The 26,446-nt window shown below is 36.5% G+C and overlaps 2 protein-coding genes across 2 annotated transcripts; one reads left to right on the top strand and one right to left on the bottom strand.

Moving 5' to 3' along the window:
• The first annotated feature begins 16,918 nt into the window (after nt 1–16,918).
• LOC120201354 (cyclin-A2-2-like) lies at nt 16,919–21,778 on the top strand. The gene is made up of 12 exons (XM_039201980.1): nt 16,919–17,102; nt 17,905–18,276; nt 18,507–18,795; nt 19,146–19,270; nt 19,621–19,713; nt 20,061–20,194; nt 20,308–20,383; nt 20,573–20,649; nt 20,933–20,966; nt 21,057–21,206; nt 21,297–21,431; nt 21,715–21,778. Exons 2-12 carry the CDS (start codon nt 17,944–17,946, stop codon nt 21,769–21,771), a joined length of 1,503 nt encoding a protein of 500 aa, XP_039057911.1. The 5' UTR covers nt 16,919–17,102; nt 17,905–17,943; the 3' UTR covers nt 21,772–21,778.
• A 1,272-nt stretch (nt 21,779–23,050) lies between these two features.
• Nucleotides 23,051–26,446, bottom strand: LOC120201353 (dnaJ homolog subfamily B member 4-like). Its single transcript, XM_039201979.1, has 4 exons — nt 26,128–26,446; nt 25,838–26,037; nt 23,915–24,315; nt 23,051–23,647 (listed from the first exon to the last, which is right to left on the bottom strand). Exons 2-4 carry the CDS (start codon nt 26,000–26,002, stop codon nt 23,209–23,211), a joined length of 1,005 nt encoding a protein of 334 aa, XP_039057910.1. The 5' UTR covers nt 26,003–26,037; nt 26,128–26,446; the 3' UTR covers nt 23,051–23,208.

Genomic DNA, 26,446 nt, shown 5'->3' with positions numbered 1-26,446 from the left:
ATTTTTAAATTTATTTTCCCGAAATGGAAAAAAATGAAATGTGGGATTAACAAATTATATGGATTTATATATATAAAAAAACATGTACAGTATATGTTTAAGACATATACCTATACAAATACGAATATGATTCGAGTTATATATTAATCTTATCTTCAATCACTTTATATGTTTAAAATCTTATATTTAAACGCTTACAAAAATCAATATCTAAACAAATTGGACTTTAAGAATATCATGTCAAAGTTACTAAGTTTGAATTGTCAAAGACATATTATGAATTTCATCAAACTCAGATCCTGACTCTGTCTATTATTGTCTTTTGAAATACTTAGGATCTTAGTATATAAAATTGTCTTTAGTTATCGTATTAACTGATATGTTCATAATTTATCTTTAACGGTGTAAAATTTATAATATATTAGTCCCATTTTGTGTCATATTTGAAATATATTAGTCCCACCCGGCAACGATTTCTAAAAGAGAAAATAACCTCAGTGACCAAAAATCCCATATAATATACGATTTTAACCAACTTTTTCCGGATTTGCCAAAATGACCAACAAAATCGCAATGCGATCGCTAATTCGCAACGCGATCTCCATTATCGCAAATACGCGTTGCATTTTCGCAATGCGATAGTTGAAAATCGCGTTGCGATAGTTGAAAATCGCGTTGCGATGGTCTACAGTATCGTTGCGATTTTCCCAATTCGCAATGCGAATAAGTAAATCGCAACGCGAATTGGGAAATTCGCAATGCGAATAAGTAAATCGCAACGCGAATTGAGAAAATCGCAATGCGATACTGACTATCGCAATGCGATAATAAAAAATCGCAACGAGATACTTACTTTCGCAACGCGATACTGACTTTCGCAACGCGATAATACATAATCGCAATGCGATTTTCAAAGCGCCATTAGTATCCTGGCCAAGTATTTTATTTTTAAATTCCAAACATGAATATAAATATATTGGAACACTGAACTGTCCACAGTATATCCCGTAATCGCAACTCATAACCTAAAACATAAAATCACAACTCAGTCCCATCTCCATCTCTCACTCTCTCACCCATCTCCGACGAAATCCGTCCCCATCTCCGGCGAAATCCGTCTATCTAAATCTCTCAGAGCCACCCTAACAATCAGAAATGGAAAATCAACCAAATCAACCAACGAGGGTTAGTTTTTTTAATTATTTTCTTTTTGAAATTTTTGCATTATTATTAGGTTTTTCATATTGAAATTGATGATAGGTTTACTGGTAATTTCAATAATAGATTAACCATTTCACTTAGATTGCTTATTAAATCAACCAAGAATCGCAACGCGAAATGCAAATCGCAACGCGATTTTAGTTTCGCGTTGCGATTCTCTCGTTGCGATAGTCATTTTCGTGTTGCGATTTTCATTTTCAGAAACTATTCTTCTTCTGCAAATTGAAACTTGAATGAATTGCATTACTTCAACCAAAAACAAAGACAAATACGAAATTCACAGTGTTGCATATTTAAGTTTGAAGAATAAACTACTACTATTTATGTTTATTATTGTTTTTGGTATATCTTCACAGTGTAGTTTTTGGTATATCTAATTTAGTATGTTTATTGTTTTTGTAGAACTTTTATTCGGCTCAATTGACCTTGAGAAATAAAGTCAGCCTGGCCAAAACAATTGCGTCGAAGCTTTCACCTGCACAAAGAAAATGTTTGAGGATACATGCTTCGGGCCATGGCTGAAAGTACAACATCCCGGTGGAGATGCGATGTTGACACACCTATTTCTTCAAACCATGACTAGAGATCTACCAGAGACTATACAACGTCGTGATGAAGAGATATGGTTTGATTTTCCACCGGCGTATACGTGTTTTGGGCGGGAGGAGTTTTGCTTAATCACCGGTCTACGCTTCGGACACGATGATGTAGGTCGGTACACTAGACACATTACCCGCCCATCATGGCTATCCCGGGTTTTTCCTGAGCTGGAGAGGCTGAGTCTACACGTAGAAGACCTGACAAGATTTTTGAATAATAAAGATGGTTTTACTCGGATGGATGACGTCGACGTTGTCCGAGTATGCCTTCTAATTCTTTTGCATGCCGGCTTTTTAGGCAGAGAGGCCAGACAACCTATTCCAAATGATCTAATCAAATTGGTAGAAGACCTAAATGCGTGGAACCTGTTTCCGTGGGGCTCGTATTTATGGAAAGCTACATGGAATAAGTTATCGTCTGCCTTGGATGATCGAAAAAGTTTGCATGGCGATGGTTCCAAATACACTTTGACAGGCTTTATTTGGGCCTTTAAGGTAAGAATTTTTATATAATGTTTCCAAAATTATAAGTAATTATTTAACAATTACTAATGTTTGTTATTATATTGTTTGTAGATTTGGATATTTGAGGCCTTTCCCGCCATGAAGACATATGCAATAAAAACTTCAAATAATATTCCCAGGGCTATTTCCTGGAAGAGGAAACGAACCTTGCAATGGGAAGATTTACTACGGTATACGACAATAAATAATGTAAGTTAACATAAATACTACCATATGTTTATAAACAAGTTATTACTAGTACACATTTAACTTTGTTTAAGCTTTTATATTGTTAGGAGGCCAACACTCCTCTACAGAGGCTGACACCCACGGAAGCTGAGCTTGCCACTGATTGGTGGCAAGCTAGTAAGCGTTTTTTTGATGGAACGGTTGATGAGCAGCCTCCACTTCGGGAGCCATCACCTCGCCCAGAGCTATCACCTCACCTAGAGCCATCATCTGATCGACCCGGCTATACACCTCCACAACGACAGCCATCACCTATTCTTTCACATCATCGAGCCTCTTCTCCACCATCACCGCAAGATAGGCGACCGGCAAAGATGTCACGACGTTTATCTCCCTGTTCTCCACCTCCACCTCAACGGGATGAGTTAGGGGAGTTACGTGAGAGGTCAATGCCTTGCGTGAGGAGGTCGGTACTTTACGCAAAGACGATGGTGCATGGCGTGTTGAGGTGTCTACATTACGCGGTGAGGTAGCCGCTCTACGTGAGATGGTAGCATCGTTGCAGAATGAGGTTCATACTCTACGCAACGAGGTAAGTTTAAGATTTTTCATACTCGTAATTCATTCGGTTGCTGCCAATCTGTTTTTGTTAGTATTTGTTTTTGGTTTTGTTTTTGTCTTTTGGTTGAAGTATGCAATCCATTCAAGTTTCAATTTGCAGAAGAATAATAGTTTACTTTCGCAACACGAAAATGACTATCGCAACGCGGAAATGGCTATCGCAATGCGAAATGAAAATCGCAACGCGAAATGAAATCGCAACGACAAAATCGCAACGCGAAATGAAAATCGCAATGCGATTTGTGTTTCGCGTTGCGATTTTGTCGTTGCGATTTCATTTCGCGTTGCGATTTTGTCGTTGCGATTTCATTTCGCGTTGCGATTTTCATTTCGCATTGCGATAGCCATTTCCGCGTTGCGATAGCCATTTCCGCGTTGCGATAGTCATTTCGCGTTGCGATTTTAAGTTTCGTGTTGCGAAAGTAAACTATTCTTCTTCTAGAATGTTTATATATGTTGTCCTTTTAAATGTTTATATAAGTGCTTACTTCTGGAATGTTATCTGAGCATTTTGTGAACTATGATAGAATAATGATTTAGGTGAATACAATGCTAGTTTGAAACATATTTGTCTTTGTTTAATATCATGTCTGTTTATTTACTGATTTATGTATTAATTTTTTTTAGCGGCCCGATAAGGTGGATGCTTTACGTCGGGTTTTCCTTTCACGACGGAGTTCACGCATCAGACGGCGTGGACGTGCTATTACGTCTCCGTTCACCCCAATGGTGCGAAGACTCCGCAAGAAGAAGCCCGACTCACCGGTCATCCATCAAGAGTCCCCTCCAATCGTTCAAGAGGCCCCTATTCTCCCTCAAGATTCCCCCCCACCGTTCAAGAGGCCACTGTCATCGTTGAAGAGGTCCCTCCCACCATTCCAGAGCCCGATTCACATGGGGTAATATATCGAAGTATTGAAAAACCCCCACCGGTTCCGGACATGATGGATGAGAGTTGGCTCTCGTATGAGTTACCGGCTAGTACCCTTCCGGTATCTGAAGTGGAGAGGAGACAACTACCGGAAACAATTGTGGATAATACCCTTTGGGCTAAGACCGCAGTTGATTTTTATCTACATGAGCGGAGCCAAGGGTGTTACACTGACATCAACAAACTCAACGATGAAATGTTTTTGTTGCTTGATCGGTCTTGGTGGGGTGTGCTATTAGGGGTTGAAGACAGTGGCTATTTGGATGGGGAGGTAAGACTATATTTGTCTTATATATGATTTTGATTAATTTGTTTAAAAATTAATGTAATTCACTAATATATGTATTTTTTTGTAAAATAGCATATCGATGCATGGGTGTTACGTCTACTAATAATAAGGAAGCTTAGGAAAAATAAAAAAAATTCGCTATATACAATAATGCCGACGGCTTTTCACGCAGTTCACTTGAAGAATCAACGAGATGAATCATTTTTGTTGGGCAATGGACAAGCTAAACTTTATCCTGCATGGTGGGAGGTCGATACGGTTAGTGTTTATTTTTTAAATTTTTTAAAGGTGTTAATAAATAATAAGTGCGCAAATAAATGAATTATTACTTATGATCGCAGGTGTTTATCCCTGTTTTGGAACGTCGTCACTGGCTTCTCGTCCAACTTCAGCTCCCATCCCTGAAGATAATAGTGTATGACAGCATGATCAATTACATATCACTGTCTGATTTGAGAGATATTTTCAAGGGATGGAGCTCTCATTTGGCTAAATTATTGGATGGGATTAAGTATTGGAGTCATTATGGACACAAGAAGCCAAAGAAGTTCAATGTCACAGTTGTTAGAGACGAGACCGCGCCACAGCAATCGCCGGGAGCCAGAGGGGATTGTGGTCCTCTCGTATGCCTTTGCTTGGCGCGTTTGACGACGGGAAGCACAGAGTTTTTACCTCCCACCGATAGAGATAGAGCTGCAGTAGGCTTGTGGTTTCGGCATTATATGGCTAGAGCAATATATTCGAGACGCTGCCTACCTGCATCCGCGTTATGAAAGTGTCCATTGTTAATTGGTAAGTCAAATGCAAGTTTTGTTAACATATATACTCCTTTTGGTTTGAAAATGTTTGGTTAAGTACCTAGAATTCAATAATTTGATGTTTGTAGGTTTTAGATGTGTAGGAAGTCTTGTTTGAGCAAATGTTTGGTTTCTGCAGGTTAATCCTTAAGTGAGCTACGTGAAATGGATGTACGGGGTCACAAAGTTGTTGATTCTTGATTCAATAATTGATGAAGAAATAAGAATTATTATTATTTTTTGATTGTTTAATTGATTTGTAAAAGATGATTTGTAAATGTTGATTTGTTTAATTGATGTGTACATAATTTGTGTTGAAATGTAATAGTTGATTTGTTGATTTTCAATCTGCTTTATGTTGAAGGCAAAACAGACTATCGCAACGCGAAATGGCTATCGCAACGAGAAAATCGCAATGCGAAATGAAAATCGCAACGAGAAAATCGCAATGCGATTTTCATTTCGCATTGCGATTTTCTCGTTGTGATAACCATTTTCGCGTTGCGATAACCATTTTCGCATTGCGATAGTCAAATGAATGTCTAATAAGTGATGACAACTGAACAGATCATAGCAATGTTCAAACTCAAGTTACTAATACATGCCTAACTGAAAATGTTAAAAGTGCACACATAAAATACACATAATGCAAGTTTTGTTAACATATATACTCCTTTTGGTTTGAAAATGTTTGGTTAAGTACCTAGAATTCAATAATTTGCTGTTTGTAGGTTTTAGATGTGTAGGAAGTCTTGTTTGAGCAAATGTTTGGTTTCTGCAGGTTAATCCTTAAGTGAGCTGTGTGAAATGGATGTACGGGGTCACAAAGTTGTTGATTCATTGATTCAATAATTGATGAAGAAATAAGAATTATTATTATTTTTGATTGTTTAATTGATTTGTAAAAGATGATTTGTAAATGTTGATTTGTTTAATTGATGTGTACATAATTTGTGTTGAAATGTAATAGTTGATTTGTTGATTTTCAATCTGCTTTATGTTGAAGGCAAAACAGACTATCGCAACGCGAAATGGCTATCGCAACGAGAAAATCGCAATGCGATTTTCGTTTCGCATTGCGATTTTCTCGTTGCGATAACCATTTTCGCATTGCGATAGTCAAATGAATGTCTAATAAGTGATGACAACTGAACAGATCATAGCAATGTTCAAACTCAAGTTACTAATACATGCCTAACTGAAAATGTTAAAAGTGCACACATAAAATACACATAATGCAAGTTTTGTTAACATATATACTCCTTTTGGTTTGAAAATATTTGGTTAAGTACCTAGAATTCAATAATAATTGTTAAAAGTTTATGCATGTTAATCCTCGTTGCCTTTTTCGTTTCGCATTGCGATTTTCTCGTTGCGATAACCATTTTCGCATTGCGATAGTCAAATGAATGTCTAATAAGTGATGACAACTGAACAGATCATAGCAATGTTCAAACTCAAGTTACTAATACATGCCTAACTGAAATGTTAAAAGTGCACACATAAAATACACATAATGCAAGTTTTGTTAACATATATACTCCTTTTGGTTTGAAAATATTTGGTTAAGTACCTAGAATTCAATAATAATTGTTAAAAGTTTATGCATGTTAATCCTCGTTGCCTTTTTCATTTCGCATTGCGATTCTATCGTTGCGATTTGCAGTTCGCATTGCGATGGTCAAATGATGGCCTTTCGCAACGCGATTCTGACTTTCGCAACGAGATAATACAGAATCGCAATGCGAGTTTCAAAGTTCGCAACAGGTTTTAGTTTCGCAAGCCAAATTTTTTTTGGTATGTATATATACGCAGCAACAACAACTCATAACCTAAATCCCTAAATCGCAACTCATTCCATCTCCATCTATCACTCTCTCCGGCGACATCCGTTCCAATATCCAATGACATCCTTCCCCATCCGGCAACAGGTCTTAGTTTCGCATCTCGTTTGTTTAGTTACAACCATGAAATCATCTAATGTTGATCATGTTTGGATAGATTTGTGTTTTGGAGGGTCATGGGAGAATGTTCATGGTGTTTTACAATATATGCCTTTACCCATGAATCTTCAACTAAAACTGTCATTAAAGAAGTTAACTTATGAAACCCTAATGTTACGTGTTTCAAAAAAATTAAATTTAGAGCCCCTAAGTGTATTTAGGCTATCTTATCAGAGAAATGGTAAAGTTTATTTGTTAACCAACAATGAAGATGTTGAACGATTCATTGCTTACATTAATGTTTCAAGTGATGATGTTACATTGTATGTTGTTGAACCTAGAAGTAGTATTGTTGGGTCAGTAGCGGGTAGTAATCACTAAGTGGGTCTCAAAACCACAGCCTTTCTCTAATCCAAATCCAAATCAACTTTCAGCACCAAATTCCGGTTTTCGTATTGACCAATTAGACGATGATGAGCCAAGAGAAAAAATTGTGAGTACTAGTCAGTATTCGAAATTTGATCTTGGTCAATACCCGGACTTTGATATTGGTCAATACACGAATTTTGATGATGTTTCAGAAGAAGAAACAGACCCTGCGTGTAATGATTTTGATATTGGTCAATACCCGAATTTTGATGATGAAACACCCGTTGTCGAGGAAGATGTTGTTGATGATAATGAGGAGGAAGTTACGACTGTGAATGAACATGTTGAACATCCATTCTGTAATTCATATAATCCTGAAGAAGAAAAAGAAGAAGAAAAAGTCCCCGAAGAAAAGAAAATGCCACGGGAGTATAACTGGAATATGCCAGAATTACTTCAGTTACCGGAAGAAGAGTTGGCAAAGAAAGCAGTTGATTGTTACACAAAAGTTATTCGTATCAAGAAAGATGATTGTTTTGATACAAAGGAAGACTTGAAGATAGCTTTGTATACGAAATGTGTGGAAGATGGCTATCAACTAAAAGTTAACAAATCAAGCAAAGATCGTTTCGAAACAAGGTGTACGGTGACAGTGGCCTCTTGAACGGTGGGAGAGGACTCTCGAGGAATGATAGGGGCCTCTTCAACGATAGGAGTGGACTCTTGAGGGATGATAGGCGAGTCGGGCTTCTTCTTGCGGTGTCTTCGCACTATTGGGGTATACGGAGACTTAATAGCACGTGCACGCCGTCTGATGCGTGAACTCTGTCGTGCAAGAAAAACCCGACGTAAAGCATCCACCTTATCGGTCCGCTAAATAAAAATACAAATATCAGTAAATAAACAGATATGATATTTAAACAGTGAAAACAAAGATAAATATATTTCAAACTTTCAACCACAAGACAAAACAAAGACAAATACTAACTTCACAGTGTTAAAGTAAAAAGTTTAGCAGTTTTGGCAGCAACCGAATAAATTTACCAAGCAATCTAAGTGAAATGGTTAATTTAAGTGAAATTACGAGTAAATTTATCATCAAGTTAAATATGGAAAATCTTAAACTTACCTCGTTGCGTAGAGTATGAACCTCATTCTGCAACGATACTACCATCTCACGTAGAGCGGCAACCTCACCACGTAAAGTAGACACCTCCACACGCCATGCACCATCGTTATCGCGTAGAGTACCGATCTCCTCACGCAAGGCATTGACCTCATCACGTAACTCCCTTGACTCATCCCGTGGAGGTGGAGAACAGGGAGATAGAAGTCGTGGCATCTTTGTCGGTCGCCTATCATGAGGTGATGGTGGAGAAGAGACTCGATGATGTGACGGGATAGGTGATGGCTCTTGTTGTAGAGGTGTATAGTCGGGTCGATCAGGTGATGGCTCTGGGTGAGGTGATGGCTCTCGAAGTGGAGGAAGTGGAGGCTGCTCATCATTCGTGCCATCAAAAAAACGCTGACTAGCTTGCCACCAATCAGTGGCAAGCTCAGCCTCCGTGGGTGTCAGTCTCATTAATGGAGTGTTGGCCTGCTAATAATATAAAAACTAAAACAAAGTTAAACGTCTACTATTAATAACTTGTTTATATATGATAGTATTTGTGTTAACTTACATTATTTATTGTCGCATATGGTATTAAGTCTTCCCAATCCAACATACGTTTCCTCTTCCAGGAAATAGCCCTAGGAATATCATCTGAGGATTTTAATGCATATGTCCGCATGCTGGGGAAAGCCTCGAATATCCAAATCTACAATCAATATAATAACAAACATTAGTAATTGTTAAATAATTAATTATAATTTTGAAAACATTATATAGAAATTCTTACCTTAAAGGCCCAAACAAAGCCTGACAAAGTGTATTTCGACCCATCGCCCCGCAAACTTTTGCGGTCATCAAAGGCAGACGACAACTTAGTCAAGGTAGCTTTCCATATATACGAACCCCACGGAAACAGATTCCATGCATTTAGGTCCTCTACCAATAATATTAGCTCCTGAGGAATAGGTTGTCTGGCCTCTCTGCCTAGAAAGCCGGCACCCAAATGTTATGACAGGAACATTGGAACATCGTGTTACACCATGGACTGAAAAAAAGATAACGAAACGTGTTGTGAAGTCAACGTCATGGAGAGTTGAACCATGTTCAAACACTTTGTTTGAAGTACTGGATAATAACTTAAATGGGCTTGTCGATCTAAATGCAAGGACGTGTAGTTGTATGAAATGGCAAACATCTGGTTATCCATGTGGCCATGTTATAAAAGTTGCTCTTCATCTAAACCAAGATGATTCAAGCACATACGCTATGGATTGCTACACTACAGAAGTATATCGACAGACTTATGCCGAGATTGTCTACCCTATTTCACATCCTTCTGAGTGGGACATACCAGATGACTTACAAACAGTTTTGCCACCAACCATGGACAGAAGGCTACCTGGCCGACCAAAAAGTCACGATCGTATACCGTCTAAGGGTGAAGAGAAGAAGAGATCGACATGTAGTCGGTGCAAGGAAAGTGGTCATACAAGGTTGACATGTGGATCACCAGTGCCATCACAATCATCTTTTCATCTACCAAAATATGGATCATCATCAAAATCCAAAGCTCATATGGTGTCAAGAAAAAGGCAATCAAAATCGAAATCATCTTTAAAATCCCAATCACAACTGGCTTCACCTTTTGGGTCTGTTAACTTAGGTGATTTTTAAATGCAAACGTTGTATTATGTAGATTTTGTGTGAACTGTTAACATTTTCAGTTAGGCATGTATTAGTAACTTGAGTTTGAAAATTGCTATGATCTGTTCCAGTTGTTATCACTTAATAGGCAATCATCTTAATGTCCATCGCAACGCAGAAATTACTATCGCAATGCGAAATGAAAATCGCAACGAGAGAATCGCAATGCGAAATGAAAATCGCAACGAGGGAATCGCAATGTGAAATGAAAATCGCAACGCGAATTTAATTTCGCGTTGCGATTTTCATTTTCGCGTTGCGATTCTCTCGTTGCGATTTTCATTTCGCATTGCGATAGTACTTTTTGCCTTCAACATAATGCATATTGAAATCAACAAAATCAACCATTACATTTCAATCAATTAAACAAGCACAAATAAGAATTATGTTAACATCAATTAAACAAATCAACTTTTACAAATCACCTTTTACAAATCAATTAAACAATCAAAAAATAAGCAATAATTATTAGAGAAAATAACACTTCTACTATTGAATCAACTTTTGCAGCCATACATCATTTTCACGCAGCTCACTTCTGAGATTAACCTGCATAAACCAAACATTTGCTCAAACAACACTTTCTACACATCTAAAACCTACAAACAGCAAATTATTGAATTCTAGGTACTTAACCAAACATTTTCAAACCACAAGCCTATAAACATACCAATTGTTTATGGACATTTTTATAACGCGGATGCAGGTAGGCAGCGTCTCGTATATATCGATCTAGCCATATAATGTCGAAACCACAAGCCTACTGCAGCTCTATCTATATCGGTGGGAGGTAGATACTTTATACTTCCTGTGATCAAACGGTCCAACGCCAAGCATACGAGAGGACCACAATCCCCTCTGGGTCCTTTCGTTTGTTGTGGTGCGGTCTCGTCTCTGCTAACTGTAATATTGAGCTTCTTTGGCTTCTTGTTTCCAGAACGAGTCCAATAATTTATCGCATCCAAGTATTTAGCCAAATAAGAGCTCCATCCCTTAATAATATCTCTTAAATCAGCCAATGATATGTAATTTATCATGTTGTCATATACTATTGCCTTAAGGGATGGGATCTGAAGCTCGACGAGAAGCCAATGGTTACGTTCCAAAACAGGGATAAACACCTGCAATCATAAGTAATAATTCATTCATTTGCGCACTTATTTATGAATACCTTTAAACTCAATCTAAAATAAACACTAACCTTATCGACCTCCCACCATGCAGGATAAAGTTTAGCTTGTCCATTGCCAACGCAAATGATTCATCTCGTTGATTCTTCAAGTGAACTGCGTTAAAAGCCGTCGGCATTATTGTATACCGTGTATTTCTTTTATTTTCCTTAAGTTTCCTAATTATTAGTAGACGTGACACCCACGCATCGATATGCTGTTTTACAAAAAAATACATATATTAGTGAATTACATTAATTTTTAAACAAATTAATCAAATGAAAATATAAGAAAAATATAAGACTTTCCCCTCCATCGAAATAGCCATTGTCTTCGACCCCTAATAATACGCCCCACCAAGACCGATCAAGCAACAAATAGATATCATCATTGAGCTTGCATATGTCAGTGAAACACCCCTGGCTTCGCTCGTGTAGATAAAAATCAACTGCGGTCTTAGCCCAAAGGGTGTTATCCAGAATTGTGTCCGGTAGTTGTTTCCTCTCCTCTTCAGATACCGGTATGGTACTGGCCGGTAACTCATACGAGAGCCAACTTGAATCCATCATGTCCGGCACGTCAGAGGGTTTCTCAAGAATCCTACATATGACGCCATGTGAATCGGGCTCTTGAATGGTGGGAGGGACCTCTTCAACGATGACAGTGGCCTCTTGAACGGTGGGAGGGGACTCTCGAGGAATGATAGGGGCCTCTTCAACGATAGGAGTGGACTCTTGAGGGATGATAGGCGAGTCGGGCTTCTTCTTGCGGTGTCTTCGCACTATTGGGGTATACGGAGACTTAATAGCACGTGCACGCCGTCTGATGCGTAAACTCTGTCGTGCAAGAAAAACCCGACGTAAAGCATCCACCTTATCGGTCCGCTAAATAAAAATACAAATATCAGTAAATAAACAGACATGATATTTAAACAGTGAAAACAAAGATAAATATATTTCAAACTTTCAACCACAAGACAAAACAAAGACAAATACTAACTTCACAGTGTTAAAGTAAAAAGTTTAGCAGTTTTGGCAGCAACCGAATAAATTTACCAAGCAATCTAAGTGAAATGGTTAATTTAAGTGAAATTACGAGTAAATTTATCATCACGTTAAATATGGAAAATCTTAAACTTACCTCGTTGCGTAGAGTATGAACCTCATTCTGCAATGATACTACCATCTCACGTAGAGCGACAACCTCACCACGTAAAGTAGACACCTCCACACGCCATGCACCATCGTTATCGCGTAGAGTACCGATCTCCTCACGCAAGGCATTGACCTCATCACGTAACTCCCTTGACTCATCCCGTGGAGGTGGAGAACAGGGAGATAGAAGTCGTGGCATCTTTGTCGGTTGCCTATCATGAGGTGATGGTGGAGAAGAGACTCGATGATGTGACGGGATAGGTGATGGCTCTCGTTGTAGAGGTGTATAGTCGGGTCGATCAGGTGATGGCTCTGGGTGAGGTGATGGCTCTCGAAGTGGAGGAAGTGGAGGCTGCTCATCATTCGTACCATCGAAAAAACGCTGACTAGCTTGCCACCAATCAGTGGCAAGCTCAGCCTCCGTGGGTGTCAGTCTCATTAATGGAGTGTTGGCCTCCTAATAATATAAAAACTAAAACAAAGTTAAACGTCTACTATTAATAACTTGTTTATATATGATAGTATTTGTGTTAACTTACATTATTTATTGTCGCATATGGTATTAAGTCTTCCCAATCCAACATACATTTCCTCTTCCAGGAAATAGCCCTAGGAATATCATCTGAGGATTTTAATGCATATGTCCGCATGCTGGGGAAAGCCTCGAATATCCAAATCTACAAACAATATAATAACAAACATTAGTAATTGTTAAATAATTAATTATAATTTTGAAAACATTATATAGAAATTCTTACCTTAAAGGCCCAAACAAAGCCTGACAAAGTGTATTTCGACCCATCGCCCCGCAAACTTTTGCGGTCATCAAAGGCAGACGACAACTTAGTCCAGGTAGCTTTCCATATATACGAACCCCACGGAAACAGATTCCATGCATTTAGGTCCTCTACCAATAATATTAGCTCCTGAGGAATAGGTTGTATGGCCTCTCTGCCTAGAAAGCCGGCATACAAAAGTAGTAGAAGGCATACTCGGACAACATCGACGTCATTCATCCGAGTAAAACCATCTTTCTTATTAAACAATTTCTTCATGTCGTCGACGTGTAAGTTCGGCTTCTCTATTGACTCATCAGGAAAAACCCTGGATAACCATGATGGGGGTGATATGACGAGTGTATCGGCCTACATCATCGTGTCCGAATCGTAGACCAGTGATTAAGCAGAACTCCTTCCGCCCAAAACAAGTATACGCCGGTGGAAAATGAAACCATATCTCTTCCTCACCACGTTGTATACTGTCAGGTAGATCGCTAGTCATGGTCTGAAGCCACAAATGGGTCAAACTAGCATCTCCACCCGGATGCTGTACTCTCAGCCATGGCCCGAAGCAGGTTTCTTCAAACAATTTTCTTTGTGCAGGTGAAAGCTTCGAAGCAATTGTAGTGGCTAGGCTAACTTTATTCCTTAATGTCAATGAAGCCGAAAAAAATTTCTACAAAAAAACAATAAACATACCAAGTTAGATATACCAAAAATTACACTGTCAAGATATACCAAAAACAAAACAATAAACATAAATAGTAGTTTATTCTTGAAACTAAAATTTGCAACACTGTTTTGTCTTTTGGTTGAAATGAAAATCACAACGAGATAATGAGAATTGCAACGCGGAAATGACTATCGCAATGAGAGAATCGCAACGCGAAATGACTATCGCGACGAGAGAATCGCAACGCGAAATGAAAATCGCAACGCGAAATGAAAATCGCAATGCGATTTTGGTTTCGCGTTGCGATTTTTATTTCGCGTTGCGATAGTTATTTCCGCTTTGCGATTTCATTCTCGAAACTATTCTTCTTCTGCATTACTTCAACCAAAAGACAAAACAAAGACAAATACTAACTTCACAGGCTAAACAGTTTAGCAGTATTGGCAGCAATTGAATGAATTTAATAAGAAATCTAAGTGAAATGGTTAATCTATTATTGAAATTACCAGTAAACTTATCATCAATCTCAATATGAAAAACCTAAAATAATGCAAAAATTTCAAATAAAAATAAAAAAAACTAACCCTCGGAGGTTGATTTTCCATTTCTGAATGATTATGAGGGATTTTTGACTGTGAATGGTTGTGAGGGATTTCGCCGGCGATGGGGACGGAAATCTTCGGAAATGGGGACGGATTTCGCCGTAGAGAGTGAAAGATGGAGATGGGACTGAGTGTTGTGTGTTTGGGTTTGAGGTTATGAGTTGCGTGCGATTACTGTGGACGGTTCATTTTCCGATTTATTAAGAAAAAATACGTGTTTGGAATTTGAAAAAAAAATACGCGTTAATACGAATGGCGCTAAGTAAATCGCGTTGCGAAAGTCAGTATCGCGTTGCGAAAGTAAGTATCTCGTTGCGATTTTTTATTATCGCATTGCGATAGTCAGTATCGCATTGCGATTTTCCCAATTCGCGTTGCGATTTACTTATTCGCATTGCGAATTTCCCAATTCGCGTTGCGATTTACTTATTCGCATTGCGAATTGGGAAAATCGCAACGATACTGTAGACCATCGCAACGCGATTTTCAACTATCGCATTGCGAAAATGCAACGCGTATTTGCGATAATGGAGATCGCGTTGCGAATTAGCGATCGCATTGCGATTTTGTTGGTCATTTTGGCAAATCCGGAAAAAGTTGGTTAAAATCGTATATTATATAGGATTTTTGGTCACTGAGGTTATTTTCTCTTTCTAAAAAGCCAAATGGGGCAGCAGAGCCAGAGAGCATGCATGCACGTACAAATTAAGGTGCAATGATTTACATATTAGACGGTTATAAAAATGGGTAATTTTTTCTTCTTTGCCGATTGGTACGTTGTGTGGTTTGATGTTGAGGAAATTTCCATGCAACAATGAGCTTTTTTCCATGTTTGGCTCTTTGTACTTTGTTTTGGTACATGAATTCCCCCTACCTTAGATGGAACGTAGTATTCGAAAAACATTTACTTTTATGTTACACATAATACAAAAGAGACATTTACAGATTTATTCTTTAATATTTATTCGTCTTATCAAATTGGTTTTTAACTTTTTAAAGTTAAATGTAGTTGTCTTGAAATGATGTTGACATTACACCTTATACAATATTATACGTATGCTTCATGCCATAGACTACGACCTTCATTTCAAATTGGTATTTAAACTTTTGAATATTATAATTTCATCTTCAAACGATGAGTCTCATTCTAAATTAATCCCCGAACATTTAAACATTCCAATAACATCCCCCTAAAACATTCAAAAGTTTGGGGAGTAATAGAGAAATGGTGGTAATAGTTTGAGGAAAAATTTAGAATGTTCAAAAAGTTTGAAAATTAATTTAGAATGAGAGTCGTAGTTAAAGATGAAATTAAAATATTTAAAAAGTTAAAGATTAATATAGAACGATGATCATAGTTTGGGAATGTATAATACAATTGACTATGCTATTTTTAATACTTTTATAATTTTCAAATTATTTGCTGACACAACATATAAGATATAGTGTCATGCTAGCATGAAGTATATGTTACAAACTTACCATGCGAATTGACAAATTAACATCGTTAAAAATAAAATGTTTTAGTAAATATTTTTAATTAAAAAACAATTTATCTTCTTTAAAACATTGAGGATCAAGCTTAGTTAAAAAGAATTTGTTTATTCAAAAACAAATTAAAATTTTAAATTAAAATTGATTTATGAAAACATTTTTTAAGATTTGTTTTAAAACAGATGACCATTCTTCATAACTAATTTTTATAATTTTATCCAAATAATTGTAGCTGTCAAATGAATTATAAAATTTTTGTAATATTTCTTTTTAATTTTTGAAATTGGTGGCGTAATGTGATTGGGACGTACAATCAAATTTCACGGGTCAACTAAAATAAGTCAAATAAATGAAAGCATGGGTGTGGACGAAGCAAACACGGTGGGTAATAAGGGCTAATATAAAAACAATCTGGTTTATTTATTTATTTTTAGGGTTAAAGCAACTTTAATCCTTGAAGTTGGTAACTTTTTATAACGCAGTCCCTCGTTTTTCGTCCATATTTTCCCTCAATTGGGTCATTTGTTTTTATCATTTTAGTCATTTTTATGATGTGTAACTTGATATTATACGATATTTCACAGCCTTAGAGGTTTACATCATCAAAATTACCAATTTAGGGACTAATTTGGAAATTATTTAAGGATCAAAATGAGAAAATTTACTAAGTTCAAGGATGAAATATCGTTTTATCCCTTAATTTAAAGAAGTTTAAACTGTAGCAGCCTCCCGCCCAGGAGCTACGCTCCTCTCTGCTTATATAAGACAAACAACCTAATGCTCTTGGAAGCCTCAGCTCACTGTCCGTCGCTTTCGCCTTTTCACTTTCTCTGAGAAATAGAGAAAAAAAGGTAAACAAACGTGAAAAAGAAGAAGAAAAACAGAAAAGAAGTAGAGAAAACCTCTCCAGAGTTCTTCATTTGCAGTCTCGCGGAGCTCCTCAAAGCAAAGTAAGCTTCTTCATTTCTGAACAATCTTTATAGCGGTGGCTATTGGTTTTTTCATTTGAATTACTATAGTTGATAATAATGCTGGTTTTCGGATTGATAGAGTTCAAGAATTTCAAATTTTAGATCTATGACGGAGCTATGTTTTGCTTTTTATTTTAGTATTGAAATTTATCCGAACATTCAAAGTGCATCACGTTTTTCTTATGAATCTGTAGTTTTTTTTTCCTGAGAAAATTATAATGCATTCGGTGATTTGGACTCTTTTAGTCTTCATCTATTATTATTTACTTGCTAGCTCGGAATTCGGATAGGGATCGGAGATTTTTCTTTTTAAGAAACGTCATAAAGGCTAAAATGTATTGAATTGTTGAGGATTTATGTTCCAAAAAGAAAATGAAAAACTTAACAATATGTAGAACCCTCTGTTTGGTTTACTCGGAGAATACCGTTAAATGAATTCGGTTTTTTAACCGCGCATTGAGAGTGAGAATTTTTAGATAGCGCATCGATTTCTAATTTAGCGTTATGGAGTGATTCAATCTCCCATCGGTGTGTTATAAATCTGTTGTTACTAGTGCGGAAGTATTGCAGAGATGCTATAGCTTAAGGTAATAATTCCAAAATCCCTTGTCTCGTAAAACAAATGGTATTTTATGCATGAGGCTAAAGTTACCAGAGTCAATACATTTGTCATATTGTTGCAGAGCTTATACTGTTTGAGAATTGATTGAAGTAATTTCTTTAGCAAATTGTAGTTTAACGCGCTCATTGTAATCATCATGTTACATTGATTAGGTGTTAGAAATGCAGGTTCAATGAATTTTTTTTCAAATTGAAAGTCATGCATTGCTCTTCCCAAAGGCAAGCAAGGATGAATAAAGAAAATGAACCTACTGAAAAAGTTGAAGAGCCTACAGGAAGAATTACTCGGGCACGGGCTAAAGCACAGGGGGGAGCACCTTCAAAACCATCCTTCAGACAGGAACCACAGGATAAAAAACGTGTTCTTCGAATAAACTCCAAACGTGCATCATCAGATGAAAACAGGGCTTCTATGACTTCTACCGTTGGTCTTAAGCCAAAAAGAAGGGCAGTGCTTAAAGATGTAACGAATGTCATTGCTGAATCTGCTGATAGTATGCACATGGAATGCTTAAATGCAAACAAAATTCAGGTGAAGAGATCTTTTGAATTTTGATTTCGTCCTGGGGTTCAGTCTGCAAACTTCTGAAATTTAGGAACTTCCTATGCCCTAATAAACAACTGAGAAGACAAAGTTCTTCCTGAAAGTGATCTGAAAAGCAGGGATAGATTGTGCTTATGTTTATTCTTCTACTGCAACAGTAATCTGTAGTCTGTACTTAATAAATAATCTAATTTTCTGTTATTATTATTGGTTGACAGACCTCCAAGCAGATCATTAGAGATCCTAGGGAGAAGAACACAGAAATGGTTGAAGATATCGTCACGGGGATTCCATCAGTTGAAGAAGATGTGAATGCAAAGTTAGCAGAAGGCTTGTCAAAAATAAGGGTGATGGAGGCACAAGAAAACACTTTACCAGTAAAACTGGAAGAAAGAGAAGTAGCGGAATCTACGTGTCACAGTGCAAGTGAATGTGCTGTACCAGATTCAATGCCTCCAATACAGGTTTTTACAGTGCCTGTTGGACACGAATGCTCTCAAAGAAAAGGTTTGTGCTCTTTCTAAAATCATCGAAGGAATGACATAGATCATACAGTCCAGCTGTCTAAGAAATTGCATACCTCCGTTTTAGAAGTATAAGGTATTAAAACTGCTCTAAGGTTAACAGACAGTAAGATACTGCAAAGTGTTATTACTATTCCGGTTTTGAATTAAATGTTCATACCTTTTAATTCTGTGTCATGTCTATGGAACCTCTGAAAATACATCAATGTGTGTGTTTTATTTTTAGGACAACTTTATTGGAAGAATATAACAAAGTTTTTGGAAGAAAATAGCCGGTTAGTGTTTAAAATATTATGCTTGTAAATTTATGTTGGTTTTGGTTGGATACTGCAGAAGATGGGGTTTGCAAGAAACTAGAAGGCTTGAAAGATGTTGTGGATATTGATTCAAACTTAAAAGATCCTCTAGTATGTAGCTTGTATGCCCCAGAAATATACGACAATAAGCGTGTGACTGAGGTTGGTGCTGCAATTTCATTCAGTACTAAATTAAATGCCAATATATGATTGACACATTTTTCCATAGGAACTCTTCAGTTTCATACCGAACAATTCTCTTTCCTATTATTCTGTAAATTTTATTTGATGCAGCTGCTACTTTTTCTCTTTCTTACATTTTACAAGGTGAATTATGTAGTGACAGTGACTCTTTGTGCACAAACACTTATATCAGGATTCAGATGTGATATTCTCTAACTGTTGTTCGCAATATAATTTTTTTTTGCTTTGCTGGAGGATGTCTCTTAGCTTGCAAGTTTTGCTCTACCAGCAATTTGTTGATACTTATTTAATCAGATTATCTTCTGCAGCTTAACCGAAGAATTTCAACCAATTATATGGAGCAGGTGCAGCGGGATATTACCCCAAGCATGCGAGGAATTCTGATTGATTGGCTAGTGGAGGTAAGTCAATGTAGTTAATTTATAGCCGAACAGTTACTTGCATCTCCACCTGCTTGAACGTAGGATAACAAGTCGAAAAAGCTGCATCTGCCATGAGATACTGTGATGCTGTTCTATTTTTCTTGTTTACTAGAACTTTTTTCTCAATAAGCAGGGACAAGGTCTACTGTTCATTATTCTCCTCACCCGAAAGAACCATATATTTATCAACTTCTGAATAGAAGGATATTCTGTTTGTTCTTGAAGTGTGCAAAGAGTTAATTTGTCGTACTTTTTTGTTAGTACGTGCTAAACTTTAGGCAATTTGATGTGCTTACTGCTATTTATAGTTTTTCATAATGTTTCAGGTTTCTGAAGAATATAAGTTAGTCCCAGACACACTGTACCTCACAGTGAGCCTCATTGATCGTTTTCTCTCTCACAATTTTATAGAAAAACAAAGACTCCAGCTACTTGGTGTTACTTGCATGCTAATTGCATCGTAAGTTCTTTAATATATTTCCTGGGAATTAAGAATTACGTTCCATAGAGACATACATCTTTGTTACTCCGTGTTATTGAGGATTCAAAGCGCTTTGCTTTTACTTTTCAAAGAAAGTATGAAGAGATTTGTGCACCAAGAGTGGAAGAATTCTGCTTCATCACTGATAATACCTACACAAGAGGAGAGGTATGGGTTTTCAGCTACTTATACATTAGCATTCATGAGTCTAGCAGAACTTAGAAAAAAGACCCAAAGCCAAATATTGGTCATTAGTTTAGATCAAGTTACGTTGTAAGGCATTTGATAAAATTATGAAAAATTCCCGTTTTAGGCAGCAATGTTTGTAATATTCTGTTGATTGTGGCTACATGGCAGGTGCTGGAAATGGAGAGGAAAGTTCTGAATTTCTTGTATTTTCAGTTATCTGTTCCAACCACAAAAACATTTCTCAGGTAAATGCTGATAATCTAGAATGAACTCGGTAAGGGTTCTCCAACGTCCCTTCGGAGGTGATATCACTTAGGGACGGACGTAAGATTTTATATTAAGGGGACGAACTTATAAAATTTTAGCAGAACGAACTTAAAAATATTTAGGGGACGAAAACATATTATCAATAAAAAATACAAAAAAATATATAAAATATACGAGAATTTGAAATTTTTAGTGGACGAACTACCCGTCCCTCTTAGATCCATCCCTGATTCCCTTCTTAATTTTCATTTTCTTTTTCAGGAGGTTCATTCGAGCAGCACAAGCAACTTACGAAGTATTGTATCTTGGGATTCTTATCTACATCTTTCTCTATAACATTCAGTATAATCCGAGTAATTTGCACTTCAATTGTGTTGGAGTACAGGTCCCTCGCCTGGAACTAGAGTTCTTAGCAAATTATTTAGCAGAGCTCAGTCTTGTTGAGTACAGCTTCTTAAAGTTTTCACCTTCACTCGTTGCTGCATCTGCTGTTTTCCTTGCCAGATTGACCCTCAATCAATCAGTCCATCCGTGGGTCTGTTCTCTAGCTTGTCTCCTTTCTTTCTTATAATTGGAACCACTGTCGGAAGGACACATTTCCCATGTTTTTGGTTTTTTTTAGCAGAATCCAACGTTGGAGCATTATACTCATTACAAGGCAGCCGAGCTAAAAGCTACTGTACTTGCGTTGGAGGACTTGCAACTCAACACTAATGGTTGCTCCCTCAATGCCATTCGCAACAAGTACAAACAACAAAAGGTACATTAAATATACATATAGATTAAGATTCACTTATATAATGTAAATTACTTTTAATTTTATACTGATTTAAGATTATTCAATGAATAGAAATAGATGACTGAGATTATTATTTTTAGTGAATATATTTTTATTTCTTAATGTTAATTTCAGCTATTTATTATCATTTATCTATCATATATCAATGCAAAATTTTTTAATATATATATATATATATTAAAAAGTTATATATATTTCATCTGATAAACTGATTCTCCTTTTTGATGGATGTTAAAATTGACAGTTCAAATGCGTAGCGACGATGAGTTCCCCAGAAAGAGTTGTATCAGTGTTATTCTAAAACGTAAAACAATAACCATTTACTCTTTACTGCCTGTGCCTGCTTGGAGAATCATCAACCAATATTTTCTACAGCTCGTATTTATATTTATTTTTTTCTTTCAAATTCTTTTAAATTGTCGCTCCACAATTCAATTCTGTTGTAAGTTGTAACATTGTTGGTTTGACGGGGTCCTGGTGCTTCCAGTTCCTTACCAACATTGTAATTTGTTAGTGTAACGTTTTCCACCATTGGATTTAGAGGTTTTTCCAATAATGAATCTTTATAATCTAACTTGCCCAAAAAAAGTTTTTTTCCTAATGATATCCGATTATCCTTATTTTAAAATTTTTTTTATTGTATTTTCATCGAGTTGGCCATAACTTTGGACGCAAACATAGATTTAAATATAATAATATTCGGTGTGGATCTACGACTATCCTAGGATGGATGTCTGAAATCAAATTTTTTTTCGATTAGTTACTTATTTTATTGATGGTATCCACCCTGAAATTTTATTTGTGTCCACTTCATTTATAAATTTTGTGTTATCAACATATATGTGCTTATCTTAAAAAATATTTCTGAGTCCGCCACTAATAATATATATTATAATCTATGTGTAAAATAACTAATTGAATTAATATCATAAACTGATTAACACAGTTGAAAAAACCTCTTATTTTCAAGGGAAATTAATATTATTATAGAAATATTTTTTCTTATTTTTATATAATTTTTAAAATAATCTAATAAAATAAAATACTATTTTAGAATTGAGCACAAGTGTCCCTTATGACTTTTTATAAAGGTCGATTTCTCACTCTGTTACATATACTGAAAATTTAAATTTATCATATATATGTTTCATTAAAAATCTACTTTCACCCTTTAAAATTTTATAAATTCATCACCTAACATAAATTTTTGTATCTGTTTCTGTTCATGGAAATGATTATCAAATTATGACATGCTAAGCGGTGGTCAAGGTCAAAACATCGAAGTAACAAAATGCAAGTTATCAATGTACAATAAGAAAGATGATTGTTAAAGGAGGTCAAATAGGTTGACGATAGTAAATTGATCGATCAATCACGATTAACATCTTCTGATTTGAACAAATATCATTACTCTATATGGATCTTATTAAATCCAAATATATTATGATTATCATTTTATTTATTTAATATTTATAATGATTTTGTGATAGTGTATATATTGATTGTATTTGTAATTCTATTTATATATTAGATTGATTAAATTCCAATTGTAGTGTATTGGTTGTAACAAATTATACTTGTTGCATGGAGAGTACAATGCACCAAAAATGAAGAGACGGTTAAACTATGATACACAGGCAACTCTCTACCTGATTGAAGAAGCAAGATGCCAGTGAAGGACTATATCGGACAACATTCGACGTACCGGTGGCAATGCAATAGGGAAAGATTTCCTACATCAACCCCCAAGAACACGTTTGAGTCCGGCACGTTGCTCCGATGTCAACTTCATAGGGAACTTCACATCAAATTTGATCCTAAGAGCACCCCTATTCCCAGGCTCCTTTGCAATTGGCATTCCTTCCATAGCGACAACGAGCTCGTAACCCGGGTGGATAATGTCGGTCACCGGCAATGACAAGTTACGGCGATCAAGAGTAGTTAGATTTACTGTTGTGCCCCCAAGTGCCTCTGCCAGTGACACCTTTTTGTTGACGATGAGATCATTGCCATCCCTTTGGTAAAGATCATGTGGCTTTTCATCGATTACAAATACAAGGTCTGCTGGAAGCTGATTTGGCTGTTCGTTTCCTTTATCTGGGAAAGTGATCTTTGTTCCTTTCTTCCACCCTGGCTTCACATCAATGGTTAATATTTCCGATTCCTGTGTCTGCCGCCTGTAAGGATCCAAATTAGTCCGATCAGCAAGATCAAAGATAGAAATTAATTGTAGTTCATCGAAAATGCATGCTCAAGAGTGTCAAATAGCAGGAACTAAAAGATATATCGCAAGATTCCGTCTTTGATGAAAGTTTCAGTTGATGTAATAAAGAATATCGTCAGTCCCATCCTCGGAACACAAAACTGTATTTCTGAGCTTATAGAAGTGAAACTTTAGTCAAGAGAATGCATTACAGGATCATGAATGAGATGAATATTCATACCCAGATGCATTGACAACAGTTCTCGAGATCTTCATCTTCCTTGTTGATCCAGTGTATAGCTCTTCCAGGGTGCAAGGCAATTTGCTCTCAACTGGGGATGGTTTCCTGGGCGGAGTTGTATCATTGTACGTTCGAAAATTGTTGTCGGTGCAACAAAATCCTCCAAACTTCCCTCCATCAGAGTGGAATCTTGCAGACCTACCAAGTCCTGCTGACCCGAACTCGAAAGGACTACTTCCAAAGAACTCGGCAAATATATCCTCGGCATTCCTAGGATTGAACCCACTCGACCAACCAGAGCCATTTCTTGATGACTCACCGCTGCCTGGTGGAGGGATGTTTTTCAACCCTTCTTCACCTTGCTGATTGTAAATTGCTCTCTTTTGAGGGTCACTCAAGACCTGAATCACAAAATTAACATGATTCCCCATATGAAATCTAAGAAGACAGTGGGTACCAGCCCTTACATCTTAGTGCTATCTATACTATAGTGATCCAATCTATTTGTATTGGTGTATCATTAAGCACATGTCAGGTTAGATCAATCATCAAAATAAACAAGAAAACCATTTTGTGGTGAACATCACCCGTTCTAGAGAGGCTGACTACCTTTTGTCTTTGCGGTAACTGGCCAAGTCCGGGTTCAGAGCCAGACACCGCAATCTGCTATCTAGTAATATCTGGTGATTAAAATAAACCATATTCCAGGGCCTCTAATGTGACTGACAATAACTAATCAGACAAACAAGATAACATGAAAACACTCGACTATAGTTTAGAAGCTAAAACGATATCAAGAAAGAATGTCAGGCGCATAAGAACAGAAATCCCTTATAATCCTTAATTAAACTAGAATATTACAACAGATAATATAACTTGGTTCGATTATAGTAACAATTTAAGCCATGAAAAGGGAGGGGGGATTTAAACTGAGTAGCTAAAAATCCTAGTACAGATAGGATTACAGTTCAGCTTAATATAGTTTCATGAAATCCTTGAACTACAGAAATATTCAAAGAAAGAAACCTTCATTCGAGAACAATACACAGCGGTAAGATTTTTTTTTTTGGAAAGACAATATTAAACTCTAGATAAACTTTATAAAAGCTGTGCTAAACGACCCCCTTCCCATGTTAGTGGAATAGTCGACCCCTTTGTTACTTAGTTCACGTGTCAATCACAGATACAGATATGTATATGACAAAAATATGTAAGTTTCTTCAAGTATTTGGAGGATCCGAAGGTCGCATTATCATATTCATGTGTCAGACACAAGTACTTGAACAAAAATAAATAGTTGCATTCAAGAACTGCCTAATTAGCATAGAAATTTATTAGCTAACTTTATAAGTAAAACATACTGAAAATTGCAATCCTGAAAGAGCTTAAAAGCTGCTATGTCTTCCTATCACGTAAACCGGTTTCTGCAAATGCAATGCATTATTAAGTTGCTTGGACTTTTCATTTTCTTTATGTTAATATCCAACATTGGATATCAGATTGTGGCCTCTAAGGAACCTCTAAATACATGAAAAAAGCTTTAAAAGAATCCAACTATACCGTGACACATACTCGTATCCGACACTCATGTCCGAGTAACACAGATGCATTCACATTTTATACCCATTTTTTTATTGCCATTTGTCATTTTCCTACTCTAACCCTAATTCCTTTTCAAGAAAAGTAATAGCAATAAAACATCTCTAATACCATTAAACAACTATGCTATTAACATTAATTCATTCAAGACTATTTCTCGGCCAAAACAGAATCAAGATCATTGTGTTTCTTTCCAGGCAAATACTATAATCAAATGACAAAAGAACTTCATAAAAGATGAAGAATGTAACAATAAATTCCAGCATTTTCCTCTTCTATAATAAATTAACGATTAAAGAGAAACAAAATGAGGGGAAGACTTGCCTCATAGGCCTCAGAAATCTGCTTGAAATTGGCTTCGGCTTCCTTTTTATTGTTTGGGTTCTTGTCAGGATGCCATTTCATTGCCAGTTTCCTATATGCCTTTTTCAGATCATCGTCTGTTGCATTCCGGTCCACTTTCAACACATTGTAATAATCCACCCCCATTCTTTCTTTATTTTCTCTTTACAATCTGACCCAAATCCTATAAAATCATCAAAAAAATCTTCTTATCAATTGACAAAAAAAAAGCACTACACAGAAACAACAAATTCCCCCCTTAAATCTCTCTTCCTGTCGGTAAATCCAAATTCTGCAGGAGAAAATCTATGAATTTTTAATGTTCCATTGATTGGAACATGAAAAATGGGAGATTTTGTCTGCAGATAAGATTAACACAAAACAAGCTAGACAGATTCAAAATTTCTTCTCTGGAGGAATCAATGTGCTTGCATTTCTTTGGTTTAAGAGTTGAAAACCGTGTTTGTTGGGAGACTTTACCCCATATAAAACGGAACTAACGGAGATTAAATAAATATCACTAAAGATTGTTGTTTTCTCTTTTAAGTACAATATATATAACTATGCATATATTTGAAAATTGGTAGTTTC

This window comes from Hibiscus syriacus, unplaced genomic scaffold, assembly GCF_006381635.1.
Source record: "Hibiscus syriacus cultivar Baekdansim isolate YM2019G1 unplaced genomic scaffold, ASM638163v2 tig00007179_pilon, whole genome shotgun sequence".
Taxonomy (NCBI): domain Eukaryota; kingdom Viridiplantae; phylum Streptophyta; class Magnoliopsida; order Malvales; family Malvaceae; genus Hibiscus; species Hibiscus syriacus.
The sequence above is the reverse complement of the archived record's forward strand: the minus strand, read 5'-3'. Positions and strand labels throughout refer to the sequence as shown.

What these genes read in the sequence shown, in the direction of transcription:
- LOC120201354 (XM_039201980.1), top strand. Translation starts at nt 17,944, where the DNA reads ATGCATTGCTCTTCCCAAAGGCAAGCAAGGATGAATAAAGAAAATGAA. An exon ending in TAAATGCAAACAAAATTCAG is followed by an intron (nt 18,277 to 18,506) that starts GTGAAGAGATCT and finishes ATTGGTTGACAG; the next exon opens with ACCTCCAAGCAGATCATTAG. An exon ending in ACCACAAAAACATTTCTCAG is followed by an intron (nt 20,650 to 20,932) that starts GTAAATGCTGAT and finishes TTTCTTTTTCAG; the next exon opens with GAGGTTCATTCGAGCAGCAC.
- LOC120201353 (XM_039201979.1), bottom strand. Translation starts at nt 26,002, where the DNA reads ATGGGGGTGGATTATTACAATGTGTTGAAAGTGGACCGGAATGCAACA. An exon ending in AGATTTCTGAGGCCTATGAG is followed by an intron (nt 24,316 to 25,837) that starts GCAAGTCTTCCC and finishes TTTGTGATTCAG; the next exon opens with GTCTTGAGTGACCCTCAAAA. An exon ending in ACTGTTGTCAATGCATCTGG is followed by an intron (nt 23,648 to 23,914) that starts GTATGAATATTC and finishes GGATCCTTACAG; the next exon opens with GCGGCAGACACAGGAATCGG.